Raw genomic sequence first — 25,591 nt, 5'->3', positions numbered from 1 at the left:
TGCTTACCAGCCCAGCTGAGATGGAAATCCTGGAGGATGGTTTGGTCCAGAGCTGTGCCTTCATCGAAGGGGACCCTGCAGTACAGAGCCTGGGGTATAATTTGGGTATCACCCACATCACTGCAGTACCCAAACCTGCCAGCCCTTCCTCCCTGCCTTTTTACAGGTGGGGAAACAGAAGCACAGGCAGACAGGGACTGAGCACAGACCCTTTACCTCACCCTGGTCTTTCCTGGGATGTCTGCATCATGGAAGTGTTGTCCCAGGACAAATGAATCCTCTGTGCCCAGTCGTGCAGCAGAGGCATGACTTCCTGGGGAACACGGGGCTCCTGCTACTATGGGGCCCTGAGTAAGGGGGTCTTCCTGTTGTAATGGGCTACAGGAGGAGCAGCAGGCTCCTACTCAAAGCTAAGACTCCCCCAAAAACTGTGTGTGCTCTGAGAGGCTGTTGGGCTCTGAGAGCAAAGGAAAGATGAATCTGGGGACCTTGGAGGGGGTGATCATGCAAGGGCTGCGTTTTCCCAGGGGTGAGCCCTGGTGGGGCTCGGTGAGCAGGGCAGTGCAAATGATGGCCCTGCGTGCAACTGGAGACCCCGGTGTCCCCCATACAGTGCGCATAGGTCAAACACGCCAGGCTGAGACCTACCTGGGGGCCCAGCAAGTTTGGGGAGCCTGGCATGGCGTCAGGATGGGGGTAATGCTGGCCAGGTCCCCAGCCATGGGGTGGCCAGGACAGCCATGAGCAGGCACGAGCAAAGCACCCTGACAGTACCCAGGTGGCTCAGTGATGAGTCAGGGAGGGACCCGCCCAGGGCTGCACAATAGCACCCGACCCTGCAGCACCGAAACCCAGAGGAGACGAGATTCTATCAGTGTGAGGGGGCTGGCGTGATCAAAGGGCTGGGAGAGGAGCTCCTAGGGCTACACAATGGCTGGCGGGAGGGAGCACCGATAGCCCTTATCTGCCAGCCCCACCGAGGTGCGAAGGGCCCGGCCCTGGGGGGTGAGAGATTATCAGGGTGGGAGGGTTTGCCCTGGGTGATTTAGGGCTGGGTGCAGGCAGACACAGCTGGGGGCTCCCACTCAACACCTCTCCAGGGAAATCTGCCCCAATGGACTGGATGTTCTGGCAAACACATACATCTGAGAAGCAAAAAAGTAAAATGGTTCTTGTTGGGTCTAGGAAAACCCCTGGGCATGGCCCAGAGAGTTGGCTCCCGGAGAGTTCTGCTGTTGGAGCAGGAGGGCAGGCAGTTACTCTTGCTCTCTCTTGGGAAGGTTTTGGGATGGGGGAATGGCAGCTCCCCTCCCTGCCCCTGGCATCCCCTGCTCCCCAGAGGAGACCCCCCCACACACACAAGGGTCCCAGCACAGGCCCCACATCCAAGCACCTGCAACAGAGCAAAGTTGCAGCAGGGCGCAGCCCGCCTAGCCCCACAGCACACACTCACATCGGTCTCAAACATGGTTGTTTAATAAAATTCCTTTTAAAATAACTACAATCCATACAACAACAATGGTCTTGGGGAGAGGGGCAGCAACCCGCATGTAACAGCACGGCGAAGAGAAAAGGATCTGTGCAGTGATGACTGCTGCCATTGAGCCCTGTGGGGAGACAACCCTGCACCTCCACCATGCTAACACAGGGCCACACCACTGTCTCCGCCATGCCGTACCTGCTGGGGGGGCCTGTGCTGGCAACAGCTCCTGCACCTGCAGTGGGCTCCCCTTGTGCAGCAGGTCATCTGTGGCTATGATGGTCCACACCAGGGGCTGGACATGAAAACATCTGCAAACTCATCCCAGGCCCTATGCTGGAGGGCTTGTGGCCAGTGCAGCAGGGACACTCTGGGACTTGGAGCATCGGGCTCTGAGCAAGGATGTGCTTGCAGCGACTGGCAAGAGCACAACTCACCCTCTCCTGCATGCTCCACCCAGACATATAGACATGGGCAGAGGGTTCAGATGGGGCTCTGGACCCTAAGATGGACTGGAGGAGACTGTCCCCTGCCATGATGGGATGCGTGGAGAGAGCAATGGGCCGGGATATGTGCGGATGCTGCTAAGGGCATGGGCTCCACTGGGCAAGGGTGTGGGTTTGGACAAGGGCAGGGGCCGGGGGAAATGTTGTCATGTGGAGGGAGCATTTTGGCTGCTCCTGCTCTGCACTGGGCATGGCTATGCTTGCCCCGCTGCTCTCACTCCAAAGGCTCTGTGTGGCTTGGGGAAGCAGTGCAGCAAAGACACTGTGACTTGCCTACTGCTCCTGGCCCCTGTGCTCCTGCCCTTCTCTCTCCTTCCTCCTCCACAGCTACACAGGTTTAAAACCAAAATACTTAACCCTTTCTGATTGTTCACTGCACTGATGCCTGGGGTGAGAGCCCAGCAGGGAGCAAGGGCCTCTAGGGAATCCTGTTTCCAATGGGCACAGCCTGGGCATGGGGTCCCTCAGGCCCTGTCACCTTGTGGGTGTGGGTGTGTGTGTGTGCAGTGGCACCAGGACTGCCTGCATCCCAGGGCCTCTGAGGACCAGCCCCAAAGAGGGGTCAGTGCTGGCCCAGGGACCCAGGCAGACCCCGTCCTCCTGGCCAGGCACTGCACAGTGTGGCCTCTGTGGCGGCTGAAGGAGCATCGCGGGGAGCAATGCCTGCAACACGCCTGAGCTCCCTCCTGCTCCTGCCTTTTGCTAACATAGCTGGGGAGGAGGGGACTGAGCAGGTCCTGGCGCCAGTCAGCGCTGAAGCTCCCAGAGATGCCATCAACTCCTAGGAAAGTTTCAGTCCCTCCCGGAGGGGCTCTCAGCAGTTTGGCCCCCGCCGCAGCTGGCTGGCAGCACCCACTCCTCTGGGCTGTCCAGGCATCTTCAACACTGTCAGCCCTGAGCCTGCTCCCCAAACCCCTCTCCGATCGTCCCCAGCTGCATTGGGAAGCAGCCCTTAGCCCTCCTCAAAGCACAACACAGAGGCAGCGCCATGGCCCTGGGGTCACTGGCACTGATCGCCCTTGGGGCGCCCTGCAGGGCTGGTGCGTTCCCCGGAGCTGGAGCAGCGAACAGATGGCAGGGACGCGATCACATCGGCAAAGAGGACAAGGACGCTGGAAATGGGGGCGACCCCCCCTCCCATAGCTGTTAGTGTTTATTGGGCAGGTGTCGAACAGTCTGGCAGAGGGGCCCACGCCCCTCGGCCCAGCATGGGCGCCCTGTGGCGCGGGCCGCACCTGGGCCGTGCCGTTCTGCACGCAGTCCGTAGCGAGCTTGGGTGTGGGGAGGGGGGGTGTTACTGGTGCAACTTGGGGTTTGGGGGGTGTAGGGACGAGTCGTCAAACAGCGGGTTCCTCACTTCCATTTCTCCAGTCTGCAGAGTGAGATGGAGGGGAAAAGCAGAAGGTCAGGGTCCTGCTGTGGGGCTGAGCCTCCCCATCCCACGGGGCCGGGCCTGGACCCCAGCCCCAGGGCACAGCCCAGCAGCACCCAAGGGCGGGAGGCCACGGCCCCCCAGCTGGGACCCTCCGGCCACCCCAGAACAGCGGTGGGGTGCGGTGCTGGGCTGTGGGCCCAGAAACCCGTACCACGATGTCCAGCAACCTGGCTGGCAGGAATGGGGTTCATTGCCCAGACTGCCATCAACTGCCCCTTAATGGGCCTGTAAAGATGTAATGATGACCCTTAATCTGGGCCCTGATGGCCGGGCTCCGCAGCCATTACCATGTGAAAGGCTCCTTCGGGGCCTCTTTGTGCTCTTTGTACCCAGGGCTGTTAGGAGCTGCCCTTCCCCACGGTCTGCTTCGAGCTGCAGGGTCAGAAATGTCCCCTCTGGGTCTGAGAGGTCACAAGCCAACAGGACGAGCCACCCCTTGGCGTGCCCACATCCCAGTGCAGCAGGCTGTCCCCGCTTCCCAGTCCCAGCCCCTTCTTGGGGAGCCCTGTTCCTGCCCGTTGGAGTCCGGTGGCCTGTTGGGAGCTGACTGGGAGACAGGGAGAAGGCAGAGGGACTGGACCATCTGATGAAGGACAAGTTTAAAAGGCTCTTTGTGATGAGCCACACATCCTGGGCATCTGACAGAGCCCACCCCACAGACACAGGGTCCCTCCAGCGCACCCTGCAGAGCTCACAGGTGCCCCAGCCATCCCGTGCCCACCTTACCGGAGCCAGCCCAGGGCACTCATACACAGTGAAGTCTCCATCCTCGTTCTCCTCATCGGATGATGCTGAGTCTGGCACCTTGGGCTCCTCTTTATGCCTGTGGAGAGAGGTTGCAGAGAGGGGGGGGTGAAGGCCGAAGGTGTGATCAGTGGGACCCTAGGTAATGAGACATGCCACCCAGTGTGTGCCAGACAGCTGCTGCTGGGGGCCAGGGCCAGGCCCTGGGGGGGGGTCCTGCAGGGACCACATGTTCTCATCACAGGCTATTGGGATCCTCAGTCTGTGGCATGGCTGCGGCAGCTCTGGAGCTGCTACAGCTGTTTCCAGGTAAAGGTTGCTTACTTCTCCATGGAGAGCATCTGCTGCTTTTGGTGCTGGTAGTGGTACATCTGGGCACTCTGAGCCAGCGTCTTGTCCCCAGGCTGCAAAGAGAGCGATGGCAGCTGTGAGGGCAGGGCTCTGGAGAGCCCCGGGCCCACGGCAGCCACCTGGGGGGTCCCCTGCCACGTGGGGGGGACATATGCCTGGCCCAAGCTCCAAAATCGCCGCAAGGAGGGCACCTTACCGAGATCTTGTCATAGGGGAGAGGGCTGGCCATCCTCTCTGCTGAGTAGTCTGCTTTCTGCGCCAGCCTGACCTCCTTCTGCAGCCTGCCGACGGGAGAGGACAGCAGTGTCAGGAGCGACTCCAGAGGGGAGCCAGTGGTCCTCCTGGGGGCCCCAGCCCTCCCACACAGATCCCTGTTCTCTGTGATAGTACCTGTGACCAGCCGCACACTTAGGCCAGGTGGCCCTGCCACTGTGTGGGGACCTGGTCACAGCCACCTCCATCCTGCAGGCCATGGGTACACAGGGAGCTGGAGATGAGCCACCAACATGCCAGGGGAGTCAGTACCCAGTACCAAAGCAATGCTCACAGCATGTGCCAGCGCTCTCAGGAGCCATGGTCTATGCCTGGCATGGGGGTGTCCCACCACTGCCCTCCAGCACAGACCCTGGTGGAGATGGGCAGCGGCATGTCTGCAGTGGGACCAGCAAGGACAGCTGTTACCTTTACTCCAAGCCTTCCCCACGCCCTGGAGAACAGGGGGAACAAGCTCCCCAGGAACAAGGACACTGAAGGACTTGCCAGCACCAGCAGGTTTGTGCTTACCTGCACCAGCAGACTGCAGCCACGATCAGAGCAGAGATCCCAGCCACTGTGCACACCACGATCAGCCCTGTGGAGGGGACGCTGGGGTGAGGCCCAGCTGTGCAGCGCCCACCCTGCAGCGCCCAGAGCAGTGCAGAGCCAGCCTGGCCACTGCCAGCCTGTGTTTCCCAGGTGAGGGCGTGAGACCTCCCACGTCTGTCTTGTGGGCCTTACCGAGCACCACGTCGTCATTCGAAGGGATGGGGGATGCCTCCACAGGATACTTCGTTGCTGCAGTGCTGGTAGAGGTGGAGAGGGTGGCAGCTGCCTTGCTGCCAGCAGGGCCCCTCCGCAGAAGCTCCTCTCTCAACCTGCTGGGCACTCTCTGTCTCCCAGTGGTGGCTGGGGTGGCTATGGGACAAAGCTGGGTGTGAGCAGAGCAGTATGCCTGGTGCCCAGCTGCATGCCTGGGAGGGATGCAGCTAGGGAAGGCCTGGCCCAAGTCACTCAGGGCCAGGAACGGGGCAAGCAGGGGACATCCCTGCATGGGGAGGGACAGCAGCCTCCTCCAAGAGCAGGGCTGCGCAGCACCTGGCGGCTCCAGGCTGGCACTGTTGTTCTGTCCTGGCCAGCGAGGGACAGGCAGGAGCCTTGGATGTGATTTCCTGCCCCATCAGCTCCCCAGGAGAGGCCTGAGCAGGACTTTACTGACTGGAAGTAGCACTTACTCCTGGGCTTGCCATCCTGTAGTGCGTGGGGGCGAGTAGCGTCCTGCCTGGCCAGCACGTCTGCCAGAAAATCAATTTCTTCCTCTAAGCTGGGAACAGACGTCCTCCCTGCACCAAGAGAGACATGTGTGTGAAATGGATGCCCTGGGACAACAGCCATGGAGTCACTCCCGTTATGTGGGGTGAGAGCCCAGCCCAGAGGCCACATTGAGCATCTGCCTGAGAAGGGGCTCACATTGCTATTTAGAGTCCAGCCCCAACGCAATGTAGCCCTCTGGCACACTGATGGTTCCAAAGCTGGGAAAGCTCCTAACCACTCTTTGTAAAGTTTTCATGCCACAAACTCTGGAGGCTGCAAGTCAGGGAGCAACCAACTACAGCCACAACCACCTTCATGTAGGAGCCCGTGGTCCCTGTGAAGTCCCGCAGGAGCAGTCAGCTGCCAGCATGTGCTGCTCAGGAGCTACCATGTGTCCCCCTGCCTCACAGCGCAGAGCACAGGGACACAAGCCAGACTGCGAGAGGCACCTGGAAGCTGTTCCTCTGCTGCGGGGTGTGAGGGACAGCTCTGACAGGGGCAAATCTCAGAACTGCTGCAGGCCCAGAACTGCCATTTCAAGGCCAGTGAAGACACACCTGAATGCTGGCCTCAGTCCCAAACTTTCCTGTACACGTCAGGGGTCTTGGAGTCACCCAGAGGGCTAATGGCTGGAGGAGGCTGGGACCGTGCATGGAGACCCCTGCTGCTGCGGCTTTGTGTTGCATAGGGCTGAGCTCCTCTCCACCTCCATGGGGCTCACAGGTCACTCAGCCCCTGCCCGGGCAAGCGTTGTGCTCTGCTCCCTGACTGCCACAGGCTCCTCCAGCCCCATGAGCAATGGGGCAGTGGCCAGTTCCTCCCCCAGCCCCACACCCTGTGCAGTGGGGACCACTAGGTATCCCCAAGGCCTTGGTGGGGAGTTCGTGGTGGGGCAGCCCTCAGCTATGTTAACCTGACCTGGTGAGGACCCGAGCCATGAGCAGTGCCCCCTGCAGCATGGGGCACAGGCAGGTCCCTGCCAGCCTGGGGGTGCCCACCTGCAGGGTGATAACACAGACTGGCAGAGCAGGAGGGAAACCACCGCCCCATGCTTGCAGCACCAGGCAGAACGTATGCTCACGCATATGGCTTTTAACAGGATTAAACTCAACTTCAAAGCTAGAAGATGTCCCTGCTCCCGCTGCCTCTGCCTCTCAATTGCTGCATTCAGGCTGTCCCCAGTGGGAAGCCCTGGAGGGTAAACCAAGACATACAAAGGCGATGTGGTGCAGGCAGTTTGGTTCCCGGATAATTCAAGGTTATAACAATTACAGCTCCTCTGGAATTTGTCATCGCTTTGAGTGTTTGGAAATAAACACTGATTCCCTCTCAGCCAGTCACAAAGGCCCCTCCGCCACCCCCGCCTACCCCTGTGACTCAGAGCTGCTGTCTGTCTGCCCAAGCCAAAAATCAGTTTTAAACAGAGACACCGAGGGTCAGACAACCTTAACCCACAGGAAAGGAAACCATGGCCAGGGCTGGTGCACCTCAGAACAGGGAGGTTGTGTCTCCGCACTAACATGACCCATTTAACCTGTGCCCAGCCAAGGGAGGCAAAGCCTTCATCCTGCCCGTGCCAGCACTCGCCGTCATACTGGGAACCTCACTTTGGTTGCTTTCTGGGATCATGTGCTTGGCCAGGTATCTCAGCACCTGCTTTAAACGTGCACGCAGGAGGCTCCAAAATGAGTATGAAGAGCCACTGATCCCCCTGCATCCCTCCACCCCAGCTTCCCAGGAACCTCCCAGCCCAGCGCCCAGTCCCTGTCCCCATCAAGGGATGCTGCAGCTGGAGCATTGCACGTGCCCATTTTGCCTGGCTCGTTGTACACCCAGATTTCCACTGCCAAGGCATTTTGCAAAGTAGCGCAAGCTGTGAAGGCAACAGCATGAGGTTTGGGTCCGTGCCATCGGTGCCAAGCTGAAGAGGTTAGCATTGCAGTGCCAAGGTGCTGACATGTGGCCAGGCTTCCCTGCCAGGAAGGGGCCGAGCGGGACAGCCCCTGCATACCATGGGGGCAGCCCTGCGCCCAGCAGGGACAGCCCTGCGTGGGCTCTCTGCCACATTTAGGACAAGGACTGTTTCCATTCCAACATCAGCTGTGCCAAGGGACTCCAGGGAACAGCCCTGCCTGTGCAGACCTGTGGTCACCTTCAGGCCTGGGGAATCTGGGCTGTTATTTGTGCCTCCGGTAACGGGGTGTGCGGCCCATGTCATAGTTGTGCTGTGGTACCCTTTGGCTTGGGCAGATGCTAAAAATAAAAAAACAACAAAATGCTGGAAGAACCATACAGAAAGGGATGAAAGCAGCTCCTGAGGTGCTCTGGGACACAGCGCTCAAAGCCTTTCCAATGTTTAAAGTGGCACTAAAGTCATTAAAGCAGATTTGCCATTTGCTCATTTTCAGCTTTGCTAGGAGATTCCAGGTCAGGTGACTCACCTGCATTAACCAGTTTTATTTCTAAGTTCCCTTTCAGCTGCTAAAAATCCCCATACCCCTATTTCACTTGGTTTGAAATGAATACAGACCTTTTCATTTTGGGCCATTAAATTTTAAAAGCATTTAATTTTAATAGCAGCAGAGATTTTCCCCAGTGATAACCATGTCTGCCAGTCTGCAGCATTTACAGGGCACGGCAAGCAGCAGCATGGCACTGACGAAGGATCCCACTGGGCACTGAGAGCAGTAGGACTGCTGCAGTGAAGCCCCAGACCAGCAGCTGCTCCCCAGGTGATGGAGCTGTAGCCCCAAACCTGCCCTGCTGCACTGGCAGCTTTGGGGAGGCCCCATGTAGGGCTTCAGAGACCCCACCTTCAGCCCTGCCCACAGCTGGTGCCATGCAGTGGCCCTGCACCACAATTTGGGACAACTCTGTATGAGGGTGAAGGCAAACTTGGGGGCTGCCCTGTGTGTGGGAGCTCAGGGGGCTGGGATGCAGGGCAGTCTCTGGTAGAGAGGTTGCTGAAACTGAGGACTGAGCCTTGCTGAAGCCCAGGGGTGGAAACAGAGAGGCCAGGGAGCTGCATGGGGGCCCATCAGAGAGAAGCACGGCCGCAGCAGTCCCCAGCACCTGTGCCAGCAGCTGAAAGCAGCACCCACAGGGGAGGGCAGCCAGGTACGCCACCACGTTGCTGTCGTTCCAAGGAGATACTTGCCACATGCGCAGGCTGTCCTGCGAGCCGATACCTTGAGTTCCCCCCACTGAAGCAGAGTGGGCCCGCTGGGCAGGCAGCAGACACGCAGCGGGCACCCAGGCTCAGGGTGCACACCAGGCAAGCTCTGGGCTTGCACGGGGTGCGGGTGCCCTCTGATGGGGGCTGCCAGCACCTGCCTGCAGGCAGGCCCGGCCGGGCTGGCATGCAGTGGTGACAACCCCAGCCTGGGGCGCTCCCTGCCCGTGGTCTCCTGCGCATGACTCTGCAGCATGCAGGGGTCTCACCGTGTAGGGTCTGGGTACAGCAGAGAGCAAGAAGGGACATGTGCAGGCTTCCGCTCCAGGTGGAGGAAACCTGGCATTGACAGTGTAAACATCCCAGCCTCCATGGGAAGTCATAAAATTGTTACAAATCCACTTATTCACACCATCTTGCTCCAGGAAAGCAGATGCCTTCCCAAGTGCAGGGCAGTGCAGCAAGTGGGGCTGGGACCCCCCCCTTCCCCTCTTCCCAAAGCGCCTCCCCCAGCCTGGCGGGGCTCAGCCCCATCTCTGCGAGACCCTGCCCTGCTGCAGGCTCTGTGCCGGTGGGGTTGAGCAGCAGCACGCGGCAGCAGGGACCTGACAGTACAAGCCACGTCTTGCAACCCTCAACACAAACCCACTGCAGCGTGTTCAAACGGCGCGTGGATTCAGCCCTGCTCTTCCCACAGCGCGCTGGCAATCATCTGGGGGCTCAGACCCCATCACAACCCCGAGGTGACCTTGGAGCTGGGAGCGCCAGTGAGGAGCAGGCAGTCTGCTGCAGGATGCTCCACAGAGAGTCCAGTGCACCCCATCTCACCTCTGTGCTGGTGCTGCGCTGGGTACACCACGACTCCCATGCACGCCGTCACCAACGGGAGGAACACGCGGCTCACGTGCATCATCCGCTTGAGACCCAAAGCAGCGCGTCTTGCCCTGAAAAGCCAAGCCAGCAGCGCACACAGCTTTGCTGCTCTCGGTGCCGGCCTGGCTGCCTGTGTGCGTGAGTGGGTGCGCCAGGGAGAGGAGCCCTGGCTCCTGCCCACACTCCTGCCAGGAGCTGCAGCCAATCATGGGAACGGTGCCGCAGCGAGCACCGCAGCAGCTGGGATCCCAGGATCAGCGTCACTGGCAGTCGCAAGTGTCTCAAGGATGCCTAACCCTTTAAAGGGGCTGCCCACACTGCGTGGGCAGCCCTTTTAAAGGTTTAGGCATCCTTGAGACGTGGCAACCACCCCGCTTCCATGCTGGCATTGTATCTTCCCCTCCACAATGCAGATATCACAGCTCCTCTGCATCCTTGCAGAATCTCCTGGTTGTACTGAGAGAGGCAGCCAGGAGCTGGGAGCTGCTGCTTGCTGCCAGACGGAGATGCGGGGTCAGTGCCCAGGACGCAAAAGCAGCCACAGAAGAATTGGTGCCACCCTGCCACCCACTCCGCAAAAGGTGCTTCAGGATGCTGCTGGTCCCCTGAACGCTAAAAAAGAGGATCTGGGAGGGAAATCATTTTCTTCCACACCTTTGCTGCAATGCCAGGCTGGCCTGCAGCAAGGGGCTGAAGTGGGAGCCAGAAGTTGGTGGTGCTGCTTGAAGCTGCAGCTGGAACAACGCCGGCAGCAAGGCCAGCAGAGGCACCTACAGGTCTACCCCCAAGGAGAGGATGCTGCTGCAGCCCCGCATCTCCCTACCAATGCTGGCACAGAGCAGGGTTGCTATGGAGATGTAGGCGCATGTGCAGCCCTTCCTAGAGGGAAATTCACTCCCAAGACTTCACAGAACAAACCTCAGCCCTCTAGGAGAGCTGTTCGGCACCCCTGGAAGCAGAGCCTATGTGTGGAACACCTATCTGTCTGCTGGGCCCCTGCTTGCTGCTGAGCACTGAGCCCAGACCTCATCCCAGCACCTCCTCTTCTCACAATCACTTCTGTTTCAGCACAGTCCATCCCCTCTGACCGACAGCCAAAAGGCAGCACAGAGCCAGGGCCGCTTCGCTTCGCTTTTCTTCCCTCTAATTTAAGGGGCGATCGTTCTACCAGGAGGTTGATGCAGGAGGTAGGAAGGACTGCCCCCCGCATGTCTGCACGCAGGAAGCACGGGCTGGGGAAGACATCTACAGATAAAGACAGCTGAGCCATGGGCTAGGGGCAGGGAGCAGAAACCTGTGCCAGGAGCCCTGTGCTTGAATGCTGCCCTGGAGGACTTGCCCTGCAATGGCTGGGTGCTGCCACCTGCCCGGTCCCCACAGCCTTCATGTCCACACAGGTCTCGCTGCCTTGACAGCACCACAGCAGGACCCCAAAGGTGCTCAATGCACAGGAACCAGAACTCAAACCATCCCCCTGGATGACCCCATCCCTCCAAAAGCCAGCATGGATTTGGGGGAGCTGGCTCTGGGTCCTGCTACAGCTCAGCCCCATGCAGTGGGCCCTGCCAAGGCACGGAGCAAGCCAGCAGTGGCACGGTCCCTGCACATGTGGGACAACCAGGACCCCCGGCTGTCCCCATCTCCCCAAGGGAGCCCATGCGACCACCTGCCCAGCCCTCCACAAGTCTGGGACCGTTTGCTGGAGGCTCGCTCCCCTGAATATTTCATGGTACTGCTTGAAACGCAAACGCTGTCATAAATAATGGATGGCCCTGACCTAGGAGGTGCACAAGCACTCATCCTCCCCACCTGCTCGCCTGCCTCCTGCGCAGCCTGGCACCACCGCTGTGGTCTGCCCCAGGATGTGACAAGCTGCTCAGAAGATTTTGGGAGCTCCCCTGTCCCTGGGACTGCTGTGAAGGGCCGTGTCAGGGGCTGTTGTGCTGTGCCAGCAGGGATGCTGTGTAGCAAGCCCCACCATGCCCCAGCCCCTTGGGCCAGTGCTGCAGGGTGCCACCATGTACAGGAGCTGGGTGCCAGGAGGGACCCTCAGCTCTGCTGGCCATTGAAAAGCCCCCAGCCTTTTAGCAAGAAGGTTTGGGGGCTGGAGGAGTGAAAAGCAGGTTGAAAAGGGGCGGTTGGAGGAACACGCTGGTTTGCAGGGGACACTCTTGCCCCTGACTGCAGCAGCATGACAGCTCTGTTGCATGACTGTCGCTTCAGTGTGGCTCTGCCTCCACCCTGCATTTCCCAGGAAGTTTCTGTGTCACACCCGTGGCTCCAGGGACCTGCCTACAGGGCAACCACAGGCACCCAAAGTGCCTGGCAGGTAACTGCAGCTGCACGGCGGGATGCTGGTACCCACTGATGCTCTGAGAAAACTGCCCTTCCCTCCTCTGTATTACTCCCGGCTGCATTTCCAGCAGTGCTTTCCATGGGCAGGGGGCCAGCTGTGGCCGAGGGGCACTGCCACCCAGCAAACTGCACTCACGCATGCACCAGGTGCACATGAGGGCCTGCACGAAAGCATCTGGCACGCAAAAGCCAAAACATGCCATGTGGCAGTGCAATAACAGTGCAGAAGCCCCAGTCTCATACCCAGATCATCCCCAGTGACACCCCCGAGCAAGCAGCATGCGTAGGCACTGCCAGGTCCTGGCTCCTTCCCAACACAAAGAGGCTGCTTGACTTCAGTAAAAGCAAAAATAATTGGGTGGAGCTGTAGTTACAGCTTTATTTTGCCTGCATATTGAATCTGCAAGAAAAACCATGGGGGCGGCGGTGGGGACAGAACAGAAGCTTGAAGCTTTCCAAACCACACAAAGAGTCAAAGGTCACCCTAGACAACTCACATACCTGGCTCCACCTGCGCAGGCTGTGCGGGAAGATGGGTGTCTCTGTGCCGTGGGCATGCTGGGCAGATCCAGGCTGCAGGGTGCTGCACGCAGCCACGCCGGGAGCACCTCCATGTGCCACAGCACAGTGCTGAGTGGCCCTGGGATTGGGCGACCACAGGTTCCTGCTCCCCGGGGGTGCTCTCCTCATCTCTGCCCTCTGCAGAGCAACCCAGGCTGTGCCACAGCCCCGTGGTCTCTCCCAAAAGGAGCAGGGGGACAAGGCACCCTGCAGCCCGCAGCGCCCTGCGCACAGCTGGACAGGGCTCTCACCCAGCAGACTTTGTGCTATTGACTCAAAGCCTCCGCACGCGAATGCCAGGCTGTTAAAACGTCATCAGAAGAGATGGCAGCCCGAAGCAGATCCTTGTCTCCATCTCGCTATGACAGCTGCTCTGTGAAGAACGGTCTCCCTTGCTGGCTCCGCATGCAAATGGAGAGGCAGGGATGGAGCAGAATGGGGAGGGATCAAAGCAGCACAGGAAAGAGCAACCCCAGGTGAACTCTGCCATGAGCTGCCATGAGCTGCAGCACTAAAGAGCCCAGGCCAGGCTGAGGGAGCCTTACCACACTCGGTGCCTATGGCACAGAGGGGCCTGAACCACAGGCCAGTGTTACAAACCAATGTGAACCAGGTATTTAAATCCCAAATGCCAGCACAGATCAGCTCTGGACTGGGTGACACGGTGGTTGCAGCTGTGGGCACCTGCTTGCATCAGGTCTGCACGTGGCTCCGTGCACCCAAAGCCACCACTCTGCTGCTGCACGGCCTCTGTGCCACCACCTCTCCTCCTCCAAAGAGCCCCAACCCAGCACAGGCAGCACTGGAGCATCCCTGTGTCCACCCAGGCCCCTTCTGCCCCTGGGCCCCCAGGTGGCACCCACGTGTCCTGGCAGGGCCCTGCAGCAGCTGTGGTTTCCAGCACTGCCCTTTGTGCTGCTGCCAGCCCAGCCACTGTAGGCCCGAGCGGCTGGAGGAAGGTGCGGAGGGGAGGGCAGTGCTCTGCACACTTGCTGCCAGCTCCAAAACCACCCTGCACCTGCGGCAAGGTGGGGCTTGGGGCAACACAGCAGAGCCGAGGCTGCCCCAGTGCTGGCAGGGACATGGCTGCAATGGAGTGGGGGTGGCAGAGGATGGGCAGCAGGGTTCGGATGTAAGTCAGAGGCCAACAGATGTGGCCCGAAAGCTGGGGCCAAAGGCAGGGACATGGGAACCTGCCCCCCGCCGGGGCACGGGGCGGGTGTCCATAGGGCAGGCAGAGGCAGGCAGGGGTTGCAGGACGGGTGGATGGACGTACCGCTGAGTGAGAGCTTCTTCTGGACGCATCGTCCACTGTCATCCTCCAGGAACTGGGGCAGGCAGGGGCCGCAGGCACCTGAGCCTGGCAGGCAGAACTCCCGTCGTTGCAGGGCGCAGTCCAGGCTCCGGGGACATGACTCTGCTGCAGGACAGGAAGACACACGTCAGGCAGAGCAGGGGGGCTGGAGGTGCCCTCGGGCCAGGCACCTAGTTGGCTTGCCAGCTGTCCCTGACCAGCACTGCTGCCTTCACAAGCCACAGCAATTAAGCACGTGTTCTAACGGTCAGTGCAAGCTGGCAGCGAGGCAGAACTGGGCAGGTTCTGCTCAGTGTACACTGGGCACAGTGGGATGGGGGCAGCACAGCTGGGCTAGCCCCGCTCCTCACCCCGCCGTGCCCAGATGTGCCCACCTGTGAGGCACTGTGCTGACACAGAGACGTTGGCCCCGCAGGGATGGGTGCCTGGCTCAGAAAGGCACCGAGTCCCCAGCCGGCTCAGAGCAGCAGGGGGCACCCTGCCACTGCTCCTGGGTACCACTGCTGGGGACGTGACCCTGCCGTTTCCTCCCAGTGCCACCAGCTTTCTGTAGGGCCCAGCTGCCCCCCAACCTGGTTATGAGTCAGGCTCCCAGCACCATCCCACGCCTCAGGAGCCATCCCCGTCATCCCTTGCACACCCCCAAAAGCACCCAGCTGCCAGGGCCATGCCAGGGAACGCGCCCCCTGCCTGCTTGTGGGGATGGCAGTGCCAGGTCAGCCCTGGAGCAGCATGGCGCTGACGCCAGGAGTACCCCACGAGAAGGGGAACACCAGCTTCTGGGGCTTTCCTGAGTGTCCCCATCCCTGCAGCATGCCTGGGACAAGAACAGGGCACAGGGCAGCCACTGCTGCACCCAGGCCCAGTGCAGCAGAGGACTCCGACACGGGACAAAGGTGCCAGAGCTACCCGTGCCTGCATCGCTCGAGGGCCACCACAGTGTCTCTGCCCCCAGCGGGAGAGAGGCGCCAGGCGCGATGTCACCCAAAGTGTCCTCGCCGTGGGGCTGGCTGGTCACCTTGCTGGTGCAGAGAGTGCGGCGGCATGGCAGGGGTGGCTGCTATGGCCCTGCACTGGCCACCTGTTGCCCCCCCTCCCCGCGGTGCATCCCATTAATCGCTCTCAGGCTGGCAGAGCTGCCATCTCAATTTAACGAAGGATGGCAGAGCTGCCTTTGCTGCGATGGTTTATTGTGCAGGCGGTGTTTTCTCAACATCTCCAATTAGGCCCCATTAGGACAGCAGCCTGATCCACTGAAGCCCAGCGCCGTGCGTGCAGCAGCAAGCTGGCGTGATTTGCTCAGGGTATGCTCCTGCACGCCACGGCTGGGGAGAGGCTGGAGGCACTTAATGCAGATAGTTTAAAAGCATTAGGAGCGTGAGAAGCAAGTCATAGCTGCTTCCAGAGCTTGATAATTTCTTCATTAACAGAAGAAAGCATCAGCCAGTCTGAAAAAACAAAGGACAGAAAGCAACAGGGGAATCAAAAGCTTCAGAAGGCACACCTCCGTGAGAAGGCAGCAGCGAACAGCTTGCCCCAGCTGCTAGGCACAGGCACAGAGCGGGGCGCTGGGGCCCAGGGACCCCTGTGCCTGCAGCTGGCCCCTCCAGACACAGCACAGGGCTCGGCCAGGTGGAGCACTTGAGAGGTGAATTAACGTGTAATGGGAAAATAATTGGGTCTTTAAGCATGGGAGCTGGACTTGGCCTGTCTGCTGCTTGCCTGCCCCGGCCTCCCTCTCAAGGCCACGTTCATTTCACTTAAAATCACACACCAAAAAAAAAAAAACAACAAAAGTCAGCAGCTTAAGTGCAGGAGGTTTCAGGGCAGCACGGCCAGCAGCCCCAGGGATGGGGACACCCCGCAGCCCTGCAGGGTGACACCCAGCCTGAAATTCAGGTGGCCGCTTCCCACAAGGGCAATGGGAAGCCATGGTCCTGGCATCCTCAGCCAGTGCCCAGCAACCAGTTAAATAAAACTCAGCCTGCAATATGTAAAAGGTCGTTATCTTTGTTTGAGGAACGAGCTGTGCCTGTGCAGCTGTCACGGGTTGGGATTCAGAGTGAGACAGACAGGCACTGATCTAATTAAGCTCCCGATGTTTAATCAATCGCTGGTTAGTGAGCAGATATTGCCATGTGGGCACACTGCTGGGGACTGGGGTCCCCGTTTTGCTGTGACAGCTCTGGGGCCCCACGAGCCCTCTGAAACCCTGCCCTGGGCACCAGCAGACAGATGATGGGGCGCACCTCCCGTTTCAGGGTGAACTGCCAGGGCAGGACCCTCCCTGGCACCCTGCGGCCCCCTGGCCCTGGCTGAGCCTGTGGGTCCCCCTGCACGCGGACCCTGAGGCAGGTGCCCGCGCTGGCAGCCTCGAGCACGCACGCACGCAGCACGCGCTTCCCGTGTGCACCGCGGTAACAGACGTGGCAGGTCCCCACGGTCACACCTTGGCCTCAGGCTCAGAGCCCAGGATGGGGTGGGGAAGTGAGGCCCAGGCTGGCCCTGGGGTACAGGGACTGCAAATTGCTGCAGCTCTCCCGGCCACAGCACTTCCCCGAGTCCACGGCACCCCCTGTCATGGACACCGCACAGCCACGCAGCCTTGCCTGCAGGATGGTACAGGCCAGCTGCCAGACACGCAAGAGGAGTGCCCCATAAAACAGTGCCCGAAGCACGGCCCAGAACACCATGCCCAGATGTGCTGAGGAGGTCTGGGGGTGGGGGATGCTCCGTCCAAACCTCCTGTGCAGGCGGAGCGGCGAGAGGCAGCTCTGCCTCCAGCCCAGTGCAGCGTGAGCAAAGGCAGCACCTGACCCTGGGCTTTGGGCTGGGACCAGGCGCCTGCCACACCGCGGAAGGCTCGGTGGCTCCCCGCAGACAGAGGCGCAGGCAGGAGCTGAGCCTAAGGACAGCCCTGCTGCCAGCCTGTGCAGGAGGGACAAGCGAGCTCGACACCTTGCAGCCAGTGTGGAAAAACAAACATCAGGGTGAACATTAGCTAAGAGCCTATGGGACTGGCCCCGTGCGCGGGAGGAAATGCTGGTCTGAGAGCTGTGTACATACACACACACACACAGGCACAGACACACAAACACACCAATACATTACCCGGGCCGGAAAGCTCAGCACAGCTCTCCCCAGCCCTAAGGACCCACATCAGAGCCCCCAGCTCCCATGTGGGGAGAACCATCCTGGGGCACCCGCTGCCCCCAGCCCCGGGGCAAGCAGCGCACCTACCGCACCGTCCACCTCAGGCCGGTCTGAAGGGGTGCTGAGCTGCTGACACTCATGGCCCCCAGTAAAATGTTTTTTGACATTTGTGCCAAAATGCAAATATGACAAAAAAATAAATCAAGGAAGACATCCGGGTGGCAATGGAACACAGGAAGTTCCCCTGGTGTTTAAGTGCAGCAGATAAAAGTTAACGTACGAGGGAAATTAATTAGCACTTAATTAAGCACTTAATTAAGGCTGGTATGAGCACTCACACTCTGTACACAGGTGACACCCAACCTCCCGGGCTAGTGGGGCCCCAGCCCTGGTGCCAACGCCAGCGATGTGAGCATGCAATGCATGCACCAGTGCATCAGCTATGGCAGCTGTGTGGGCGGGGGGGTTCTCGCCTGCCTCCCGCCAGCAGCAAAGCCACCCCAGGGCCACAGGTGAGGAGGGAGAAGGATCCGGCCCTGCACAGAAGCAAAGTGAAGCCCCCAGCAGGCGACAGCTCGCACCCCGTGGCCTCCCATGACCAAGCTGAGTCATGGGGACACCGTGCAAGGGGAGAGACTGGGACTCCCTGGGGACAGGGGACAGGTCTTTGCTGCCACCAGAGCAGCACAGCTGCCTCCTCCTCACGTCCTGCAGGAGCCACTGTGCTGGGATGGGCACATCTGGAAAATGCAACACGTGGCCTTGTCACTGCCTGGCCAGGCTGCCCGGGGTGCTGCCCACCTGCCAGGGATGGGGACTACTTTGATACAGCCCCCAGAGACCTGTCAGAGGCCAGGAGGCAGCCGCTTGCTGCTGGAAAACTGCCAGCGCCTCTGCAAACACAGCCCAGCAAGCTTCCAGCAGGTCACTCCTCCTCCTCCCCCTCCTCCTCCGGCCAGGTGACGTGGGACCTGCTCTGGGTCTGCTCACAACCTGCCTCCCTCATCCATGTTCCCAGCGACGCTGCTGTGAGCTGGCACTAGTCAGGGCTTTCCTCCCGGTGTCACCTCTGCAACCCGCTCTGATGGCTGAGCTGGCCCTGAGCAAGGAGGCGGGCAGCCCTGCTGCTCCGTGCCGCAGACCACCAAGTGCTGGTTCCCACCGGAGCACTGCTTTGTCCGCGCAAAAGGGGGAGAAACGGCACAGGAGCTCCCATCCCTGCTAATGTGGAGGCTAACACCGCTCCCAACCCTGCTGCGCTCACCGCAGGTGAAGCCAGGCGAGTGCGCAGGTGCAGCCCTGGTGCATGCTCCCCCTGCCCTGAGCATCGTGCCCGTGTTGCGGATGATCCCACAGTTGTGTGCTGGAGCAGCAGTGGCTGCTTTCCCTTGCATGGCCACGTGCCACCAAACTGTGAGCCCAAACTCAGCTTGGGGAGCACCTGTCCCCACCCTCAAGGGACAGCGGAGGTCTTGTGTCTCTCTGCCCAGCCCGTGAAGGAGGGGGGAGCCTGGGGGCAGGGACAGATGCTGGTGCCCAGCAGCAGGCAGGAGCAGGAGTGGATGAGACCGTCTGAAAACCCTGGCTCTGTTTCCCCCATGCCCACAGGTGCAGTGCAGATGGGGGGAGGCTCAGCAGGGCAGCACATACCTTGACACCACCAAGGCCAGGCTGGACAGCCGGGGCTGCCAAGGCAGGCACCCAGCCAAGACCCTGGAGCCTGAGCACGGTCGGGCACATCAGCCAGCCAGGACCCTCTGCTGGAGCAGGGGTGATGCACATGGACACCACAGGGCCGACACCAGTGCCCCCCCAGCCCAGCCGCAGGGACCCAGCCCTGACCAGCACCTCTGCCATCGCCCTGGCTCCACTCCCACAGCTGCCGCTGGGGCTCTGCCGCTGTCTGCAACCTCTCACGTCACCGTTGTGCTCCTGCCCCCACAAATGCAGCACAGAGACCCATCACGCACGGAGGCAGACCAGGTCTTGCCTCTCCAGAAACACTTTCCATAAGCGCAAATCCCAGCAACTGGAGAGCATGGGGGAAGCCCTCAGCTCTCCACTCTGCTCCTGGATTTTCGGACAGGTTACTGGCTGGCACAAAGAGCTGACACTGGGTCCTCCAGCCCTTGCTCTTGCACTGGAAGCAGGCAGGCAAAACAGGCTGAGCGCTGGCCACATTGCACTGCTGCTCCTGGGAGCCAAGCACATGGCATGGCCACAGCCACATGGCCCCCGCCCTGTGCCACCGCTTCTCCTGTCACCAGCCCTGCACCTAGCACGTCTCCCACACCCGCAGCAGCACTCCACAGCCCGCTGGGCCATGCTGGAGGCTGCAAATAAATCAACTTGCAGCTTAAAGCACTTGCCTGCCTTCTTGTTTGGCGGGTTTGTTCAAGCAACAAGAGCACAGCACTGGGCTTCCCCAGCCCACATGCCTCCACGAGCAGCTCGCCTCAGGGCTTCCAGCTTGTTTGAGTTTTGTCCTCTCCAGCCAGGCGGGTGGAGAGGTCTGGCACAGGCTGTCCCCAAAGCCACAGCCAAGTGACAGCCCTGCAGGGCTGGGCAGCCACAGGTGGGAGAGGAGGCAGGATCTGTGCCAGCTGAGGATGGCTGCCTGTGCCAGCCCCGCAGACATCGAGATGGGCTCCTGGAGCTGTGTCCCCCTCCAGATGTGTCAGCTCCAGGCCCAGTGACAAGGTGCAAAGGCCAAGAGGGGCATAGCTGGGCCCTGACTCCAACCTCCCAGGGTAGCACAGGGCAGGAGAAACACATACGGGACAGGCCACCTCTGCCTGCCTTGTTCCTGGGGCGGGCACTGCAAGAAGGACACTCAGGGGCCTCGCAGCCCTCCTGCAAAACAAATCCCTCCCTGGAAGGCTCTCCCAGTGTTTTCAGCCCATAAAGGTGCACTCAGAGGCTCACCACTCTGCTCCTCAGGAATAAGCTGTGATGGACGAGGAGTGAGCACCCATGGGTGCTGTGGGAGCCCAGAGTGCCAACACGGAGAGTCAGAGCCAAGCCCAGCCCAGACGCTGGGGGGGGGATGCAAAACCCTTGCTATCCTCAAGCCACCTCGCCTTACAGCAGTTTCCACCAAGACCACGTTACCCTAGAGCTGGTCCCTGCAGAGGCGCCACTTGCCATGCCCTGGGGCATGTCTCAGCAGTATCCCTGACATGCCGGGAAGGGACTGGAGCTGCAGTACAGGGCTGTCAGGGGTGTTCATCCTCCCTGAGGAGAGGGCTTTGGAGGAGTGGGAGAGGAGGACGGGGTGGAGACGGATGAGAGCAGTGCAGAAAGTGGAGTGGTGAGTTCCACATAGCACCTGCTTTGGACAATACATACGGTACTGCCAGAGCAGATCCTGACTACAAACACCTCAAAAACTCCATGAGCTCTTGTGCTCCCACTCCTCAGAACAGGAAAGAGGTAGCACCAGACATTCTCCCTGTGCTGAGCTGAAGGAGCAGTATTTCATTTAATTGCCACTAAAATCCCTGACTGGACAGAAAAATTACTATTCACCACCTTGGCAATTTGCCTGGCACATCAAGGAAACTGGAGCAGGATTAATGGGCATTGCAGGAAGGGGAGATGGCACTAGGATGGATGAAAACAGCTCCTGTGAACCACAGCTCCCGGCCCCACTGGCCTTGCTGACTGGGTGAAGCTGCTGCTTGCTCGGAGATACCAGGGCAGGGCCAGGAGGCAGCAGTGGACGGGGACCTGGGACCCTTCTCCCCTGCCCCGCAATTGCATTGCCTGCAGCAGGCGGGCTGGCAGCTGCCTGGGGGGCAGGACCCTGCTTGCCAGTGGCCACAGGGGACCACTGCTACCCTGAAGAGCCCTGCATTTCTCATGGGAGTGGTCATCAAGCCCAGGCACACGTCCCACCTCACCCTTCCTAGAGTCACACAGGTCTATCTGCAAGGTGCGTGGAGTGACCTGGGGACACTGAGCCATACAAGACCCCATCCTCCATCCTGCAGCCCTCTCGCTGCTTCCAGCGCATCCCTAGGCAGCTCCAGCCCCATGGTGGCTGCACAGCACCAGGAAGATCAGGCATCTCCTACCCACCAGCTCTGCAGCACTGGGGCCTGCCTCCGGCCACAAGTGATTTGCTTTACATATTTAGGAAGAGATTAAAAAAAAAAAAGAGGAGGAGAAATAGATGTTACATGCAATTTACTTGGTGCAAGCCAAGCACCATGTACCGCATGCAGGAGACATTCCCCAGTCAGACTGATGAGGTGCTCTGGGTGTGGATGGAGTTGGGGGGGAGTTGAACTCCCCCACACTGGGGATACCAGGCTCACGCTGGTGTCACCCCATGCCAAAAAGAACTTGCTGTGCTCTGCAGCTTAGAACATCCACCTTTGTTCTGGTTTACCAGGCTTTGCTCAAGCAAATACCAATTTATTTATTTTCCTTTTTTTTCTGGATGGACACTGAGGCTTGGGGGAGGGTAGACTGATCCACAAGCTGCTGTCTGCAGGTGCTCCCCCCCACGAAAGCCTGGCAAGGGGCTGCCATGGATGTTCTCCTGAAGCTGCCCAGCAGCAGCTCCATGCCCCAGGCCCCATGGCTCCAGCCAGCACAAGCAACAAGGCCCAAGTGCAGAGAGCAGTCAGGTGGGCAAGTCATGGGGCCCCACCCAGGGAGACCCACTCTTGCACCCTGTTATGCTCCAGGACAGGACAGTGCAGTGCTGCAGATTCTCGCTGTGCTGGGGACTGCACCAGCATCGCAGGGGACAGGCATCCCTGGCGCCACTGCTGCAGCTGCACGGCTTTACGGTGGTACAGAGGTAAGCCCATCCACCCTGAGTGAGCACCCGAGGAGCTGCCAGACCAAGTGCAGGCACGGCCACAGCACAGAATCATAGAATCATAGAATATCCTGAGTTGGAAGGGACCCATAAGGATCATCGAGTCCAACTCCTGGCACCACACAGGTCTACCCAAAATTTTAGACCATGTGACTAAGTGCACAGTCCAAACGCTTCTTAAACTCCGACAGGCTTGGTGCAGTGACTACTTCCCTGGGGAGCCTGTTCCAGTGGGCGACTCACCCTCTCAGCGAAGAACCTCTTCCTGATGTGTAGCCTAAACCTCCCCTGCCTCAGCTTGACACCATTCCCGCGGGTCCTATCACTGGTGACTAAAGAGAATAGATCGGCGCCTGCCCCTCCACTCCCACTCGCGAGGAAACTGTAGACTGCGATGAGGTCTCCCCTCAGCCTCCTCTTTTCCGGGCTGAACAGGCCAAGTGACCTCAGCCGCTCCCCATCCGTCTTCCCCTCTAGGCCCTTCACCATCTTTGTTGCCCTCCTCTGGACACTCTCCAACAGTTTCATGTCCTTTTTGTACTGTGGTGCCCAGAACTGCACACAGTACTTGAGGTGAGGCCTCACCAGCACAGAGTAGAGCGGGACAATCCCTTCCCTCGACCGACTAGCGATGCCGTGCTTGATGCATCCCAGGATACGGTTGGCCCTCCTGGCTTCCAGGGCACACTGCTGGCTCATATTCAACTTGCTGTCAACCACAACCCCCAGATCCCTCTCTGCAGGGCTGCTCTCCAGCGTCTCATCGCCCAGTCTGTACGTATAGCCAGGGTTGCCCTGTCCCAGGTGCAGGACCCGGCACTTGCCTTTGTTAAACTTCATGTGGTTGGTGGTCACCCAGCTCTCCAATCTGTCCAGATCTCTCTGCAAGGCCTTTCCACCCTCATCCGAGTCCACAACTCCTCCAAGTTTGGTGTCGTCGGCAAATTTGCTCAAAACACCTTCCAGTCCTATATCCAAATCATTTATAAAAACATCGAAGAGGACTGGCCCTAAAATGGAGCCTTGAGGGACCCCACTAGTGACCGTCCACCAGCCTGATGTGGCCCCATTTACCACAACCCTTTGAGCCCTGCCCGTCAGCCAATTGCTCACCCATCGTATGATGTTTTTGTTTAGTTGTATGCTGGACATTTTGTCCAGTAGGATCCTACGGGAAACCGTGTCAAAAGCTTTGCTGAAGTCCAAAAAGATCACGTCAGCTGGTTTCCCTTGATCGACTAGATGGGTGATCTCATCATAAAAGGAAATCAAATTTGTTAGGCATTTGTTAGGGGTAGTTGACCTGCCCCTCATGAACCCATGCTGGCTGGGACCAATGATTGCATTGTCTCCCAGGTGCACTTCAATAACTTCAAGGATAATCTTCATAATTTTACCAGGCACTGATGTGAGACTGACAGGCCTGTAGTTGCTACGGTCTTCTTTCTTACCCTTCTTGAAAATTGGCACAACATTTGCCAGCTTCCAGTCTACTGGGACCTCTCCAGATTCCCAAGATCACTGAAAAATAATTGAGAGGTCCCATGATGACGTGAGCCAGATCTTTAAGCACCCTAGGATGAATCCCATCTGGACCCATGGACTTGTATGGATCCAGTTGGAGCAGCAAATCCCGCACACATTCAGGATCGATTGGGAGTTTATCATTCCCACTGTCATGGTCCTCCAGCTCAGGGCGCCCTGAGCAGGCACGTTGTGCACAGGAGCGTGCTTTGACTGCACGTGCCAGCACAGCTTCTAATAAATCCAGGAGCAGCAGGGCCATGGTTAAGTGCCACTGTGCCCACTGGGGCCAGATGCTTCCCTCCCACATCTCGCTTGCATCCCACACCTCCAGGAGACATTTGGAAGCCTTTAGTAAAGATGCATCAGGCACGATTTTGCAGATAGAACACCCTCCGGCAGCTTGGAGGCAGCAGCACAGGCAGCTTCATTGCGTGTGGGGTGGTCTGTCCATCCTGCCCACACTGTCTGACCCACACGCTGGCACTGGCCTCAGCATTCCCAACAGACCCGGAAGCCCTGCAGAAACGGGACCAGTGACATGACCAGTTACCAACAGGTCCCAGGGGACAGGGGGCACAAAACCCTACAGTGCTGCAGCAGCCAAACCAACCCTTATGGGACCCTGGGCAGGGAGCCCACCCACGCCAGCGCTCGATTGGACACGCGTGGTGAAAGACAAACAGAAAGGCCCGTGTCACCCTGTCCTGCCCTCATTCAGCCGTCACACAGACTGCACCCACTCTGACTCAGCCCGCGGTGAGACAGAGCTGCAGGAGAGCCAGCCCTGTGGGGCTGGGGGCGCAGGGGGGCTTCCTGCAACCTGCCCAGGAGCCAGGCCTGGCCCCGGCCCTGCAGGAGGCACAGCCGTGTCCGGGGGCTGCCTGTGGAACGCGGCACCCTGGGACTCCAGGGGGCTGCAGACAGTGCCAGAGCAGCAGAGGAACCAAATGGAGATTTCCTTTGTTTTTTATCCCCCAGCAGAGGCAGACAGCTCAAGCAAACCTCCTCATTTCCAGCCAGGAAGCCAAGAATTAGTGCTGCCGGCAGCCAGCCCCACGCCGGGTCACATTACTGGCAGATTATCGGGGCCTTTCTCTCTGATGGCTTAGCAGGCGGCTCGGAAATAATCCCTGGCAGACACGAGATGATGAGCTGCTCAAACCAGAGCTTCTCCTCCCGCTGCCCCACGGCACACCAGAGCTGCCAGCCCTGAGGAGCACTCCCCAGCAGCCGCAGACCGCAGAAATGCCCCAGCCTCGGCCAGGCCCAGGCAGCACCCATGGCGCTGCCCGCATACAGGGCCAGGGCCACCTTCCCTACATTTTGCCCTCTGTCCACCTCCTTCCCCCAGGAGGGAAACCGAGGCTTAGGAGCACGTCAGGAGTGCCGTGATGGGCTGGGCTGGGCTGGCTGCCAGAAAAGCTCCCCGCTGGCACGTCACCCGTGTGTCACCTGCCTGGGCTGGCGGGGCTCAGCCCGCAGAAAGCAAACTTCCCTCCTGCTGCTGGAGTGAGGGCTTTGCCTGCCCTGTCCGTATTGGAGAGGCCCCAGAAATGCGCTGCTGGGCACACTGGCAGGCTGCTGCCGCCTTACATTGTGCTGGACACAAAATGGAGCAACTGGGATCGCAGTGCTTCACTGGTAGGAAGAGGCAGGACGTTAAATATCACCTGCTCTTGGCTGCATTTTCTTCCTTGAATTCAAAGCAGACAATGGAAG

General features: G+C 59.6%; 1 protein-coding gene across 1 annotated transcript in view; it reads right to left on the bottom strand.

Moving 5' to 3' along the window:
* Positions 1 to 1,458: 1,458 nt before the first annotated feature.
* The window catches only part of NPDC1 (neural proliferation, differentiation and control 1), a 31,136-nt gene continuing 7,003 nt past the window's right edge, over positions 1,459 to 25,591 (bottom strand). The window contains exons 2-9 of the mRNA XM_080562166.1: positions 14,323 to 14,466; positions 6,007 to 6,114; positions 5,513 to 5,689; positions 5,300 to 5,366; positions 4,713 to 4,797; positions 4,490 to 4,569; positions 4,148 to 4,244; positions 1,459 to 3,358 (exon numbers count right to left, since the gene is read on the bottom strand). Coding sequence (XP_080418292.1) covers positions 3,281 to 3,358; positions 4,148 to 4,244; positions 4,490 to 4,569; positions 4,713 to 4,797; positions 5,300 to 5,366; positions 5,513 to 5,689; positions 6,007 to 6,114; positions 14,323 to 14,466 — 836 coding nt within the window. The 3' untranslated portion in view covers positions 1,459 to 3,280. The remainder of the gene's footprint in view (positions 3,359 to 4,147; positions 4,245 to 4,489; positions 4,570 to 4,712; positions 4,798 to 5,299; positions 5,367 to 5,512; positions 5,690 to 6,006; positions 6,115 to 14,322; positions 14,467 to 25,591) is intronic.

Source organism: Anser brachyrhynchus (assembly GCF_964034855.1).
Source record: "Anser brachyrhynchus genome assembly, chromosome: 19".
NCBI lineage: Eukaryota > Metazoa > Chordata > Aves > Anseriformes > Anatidae > Anser > Anser brachyrhynchus.
This window is presented reverse-complemented; position numbering and strand designations above follow the sequence as displayed.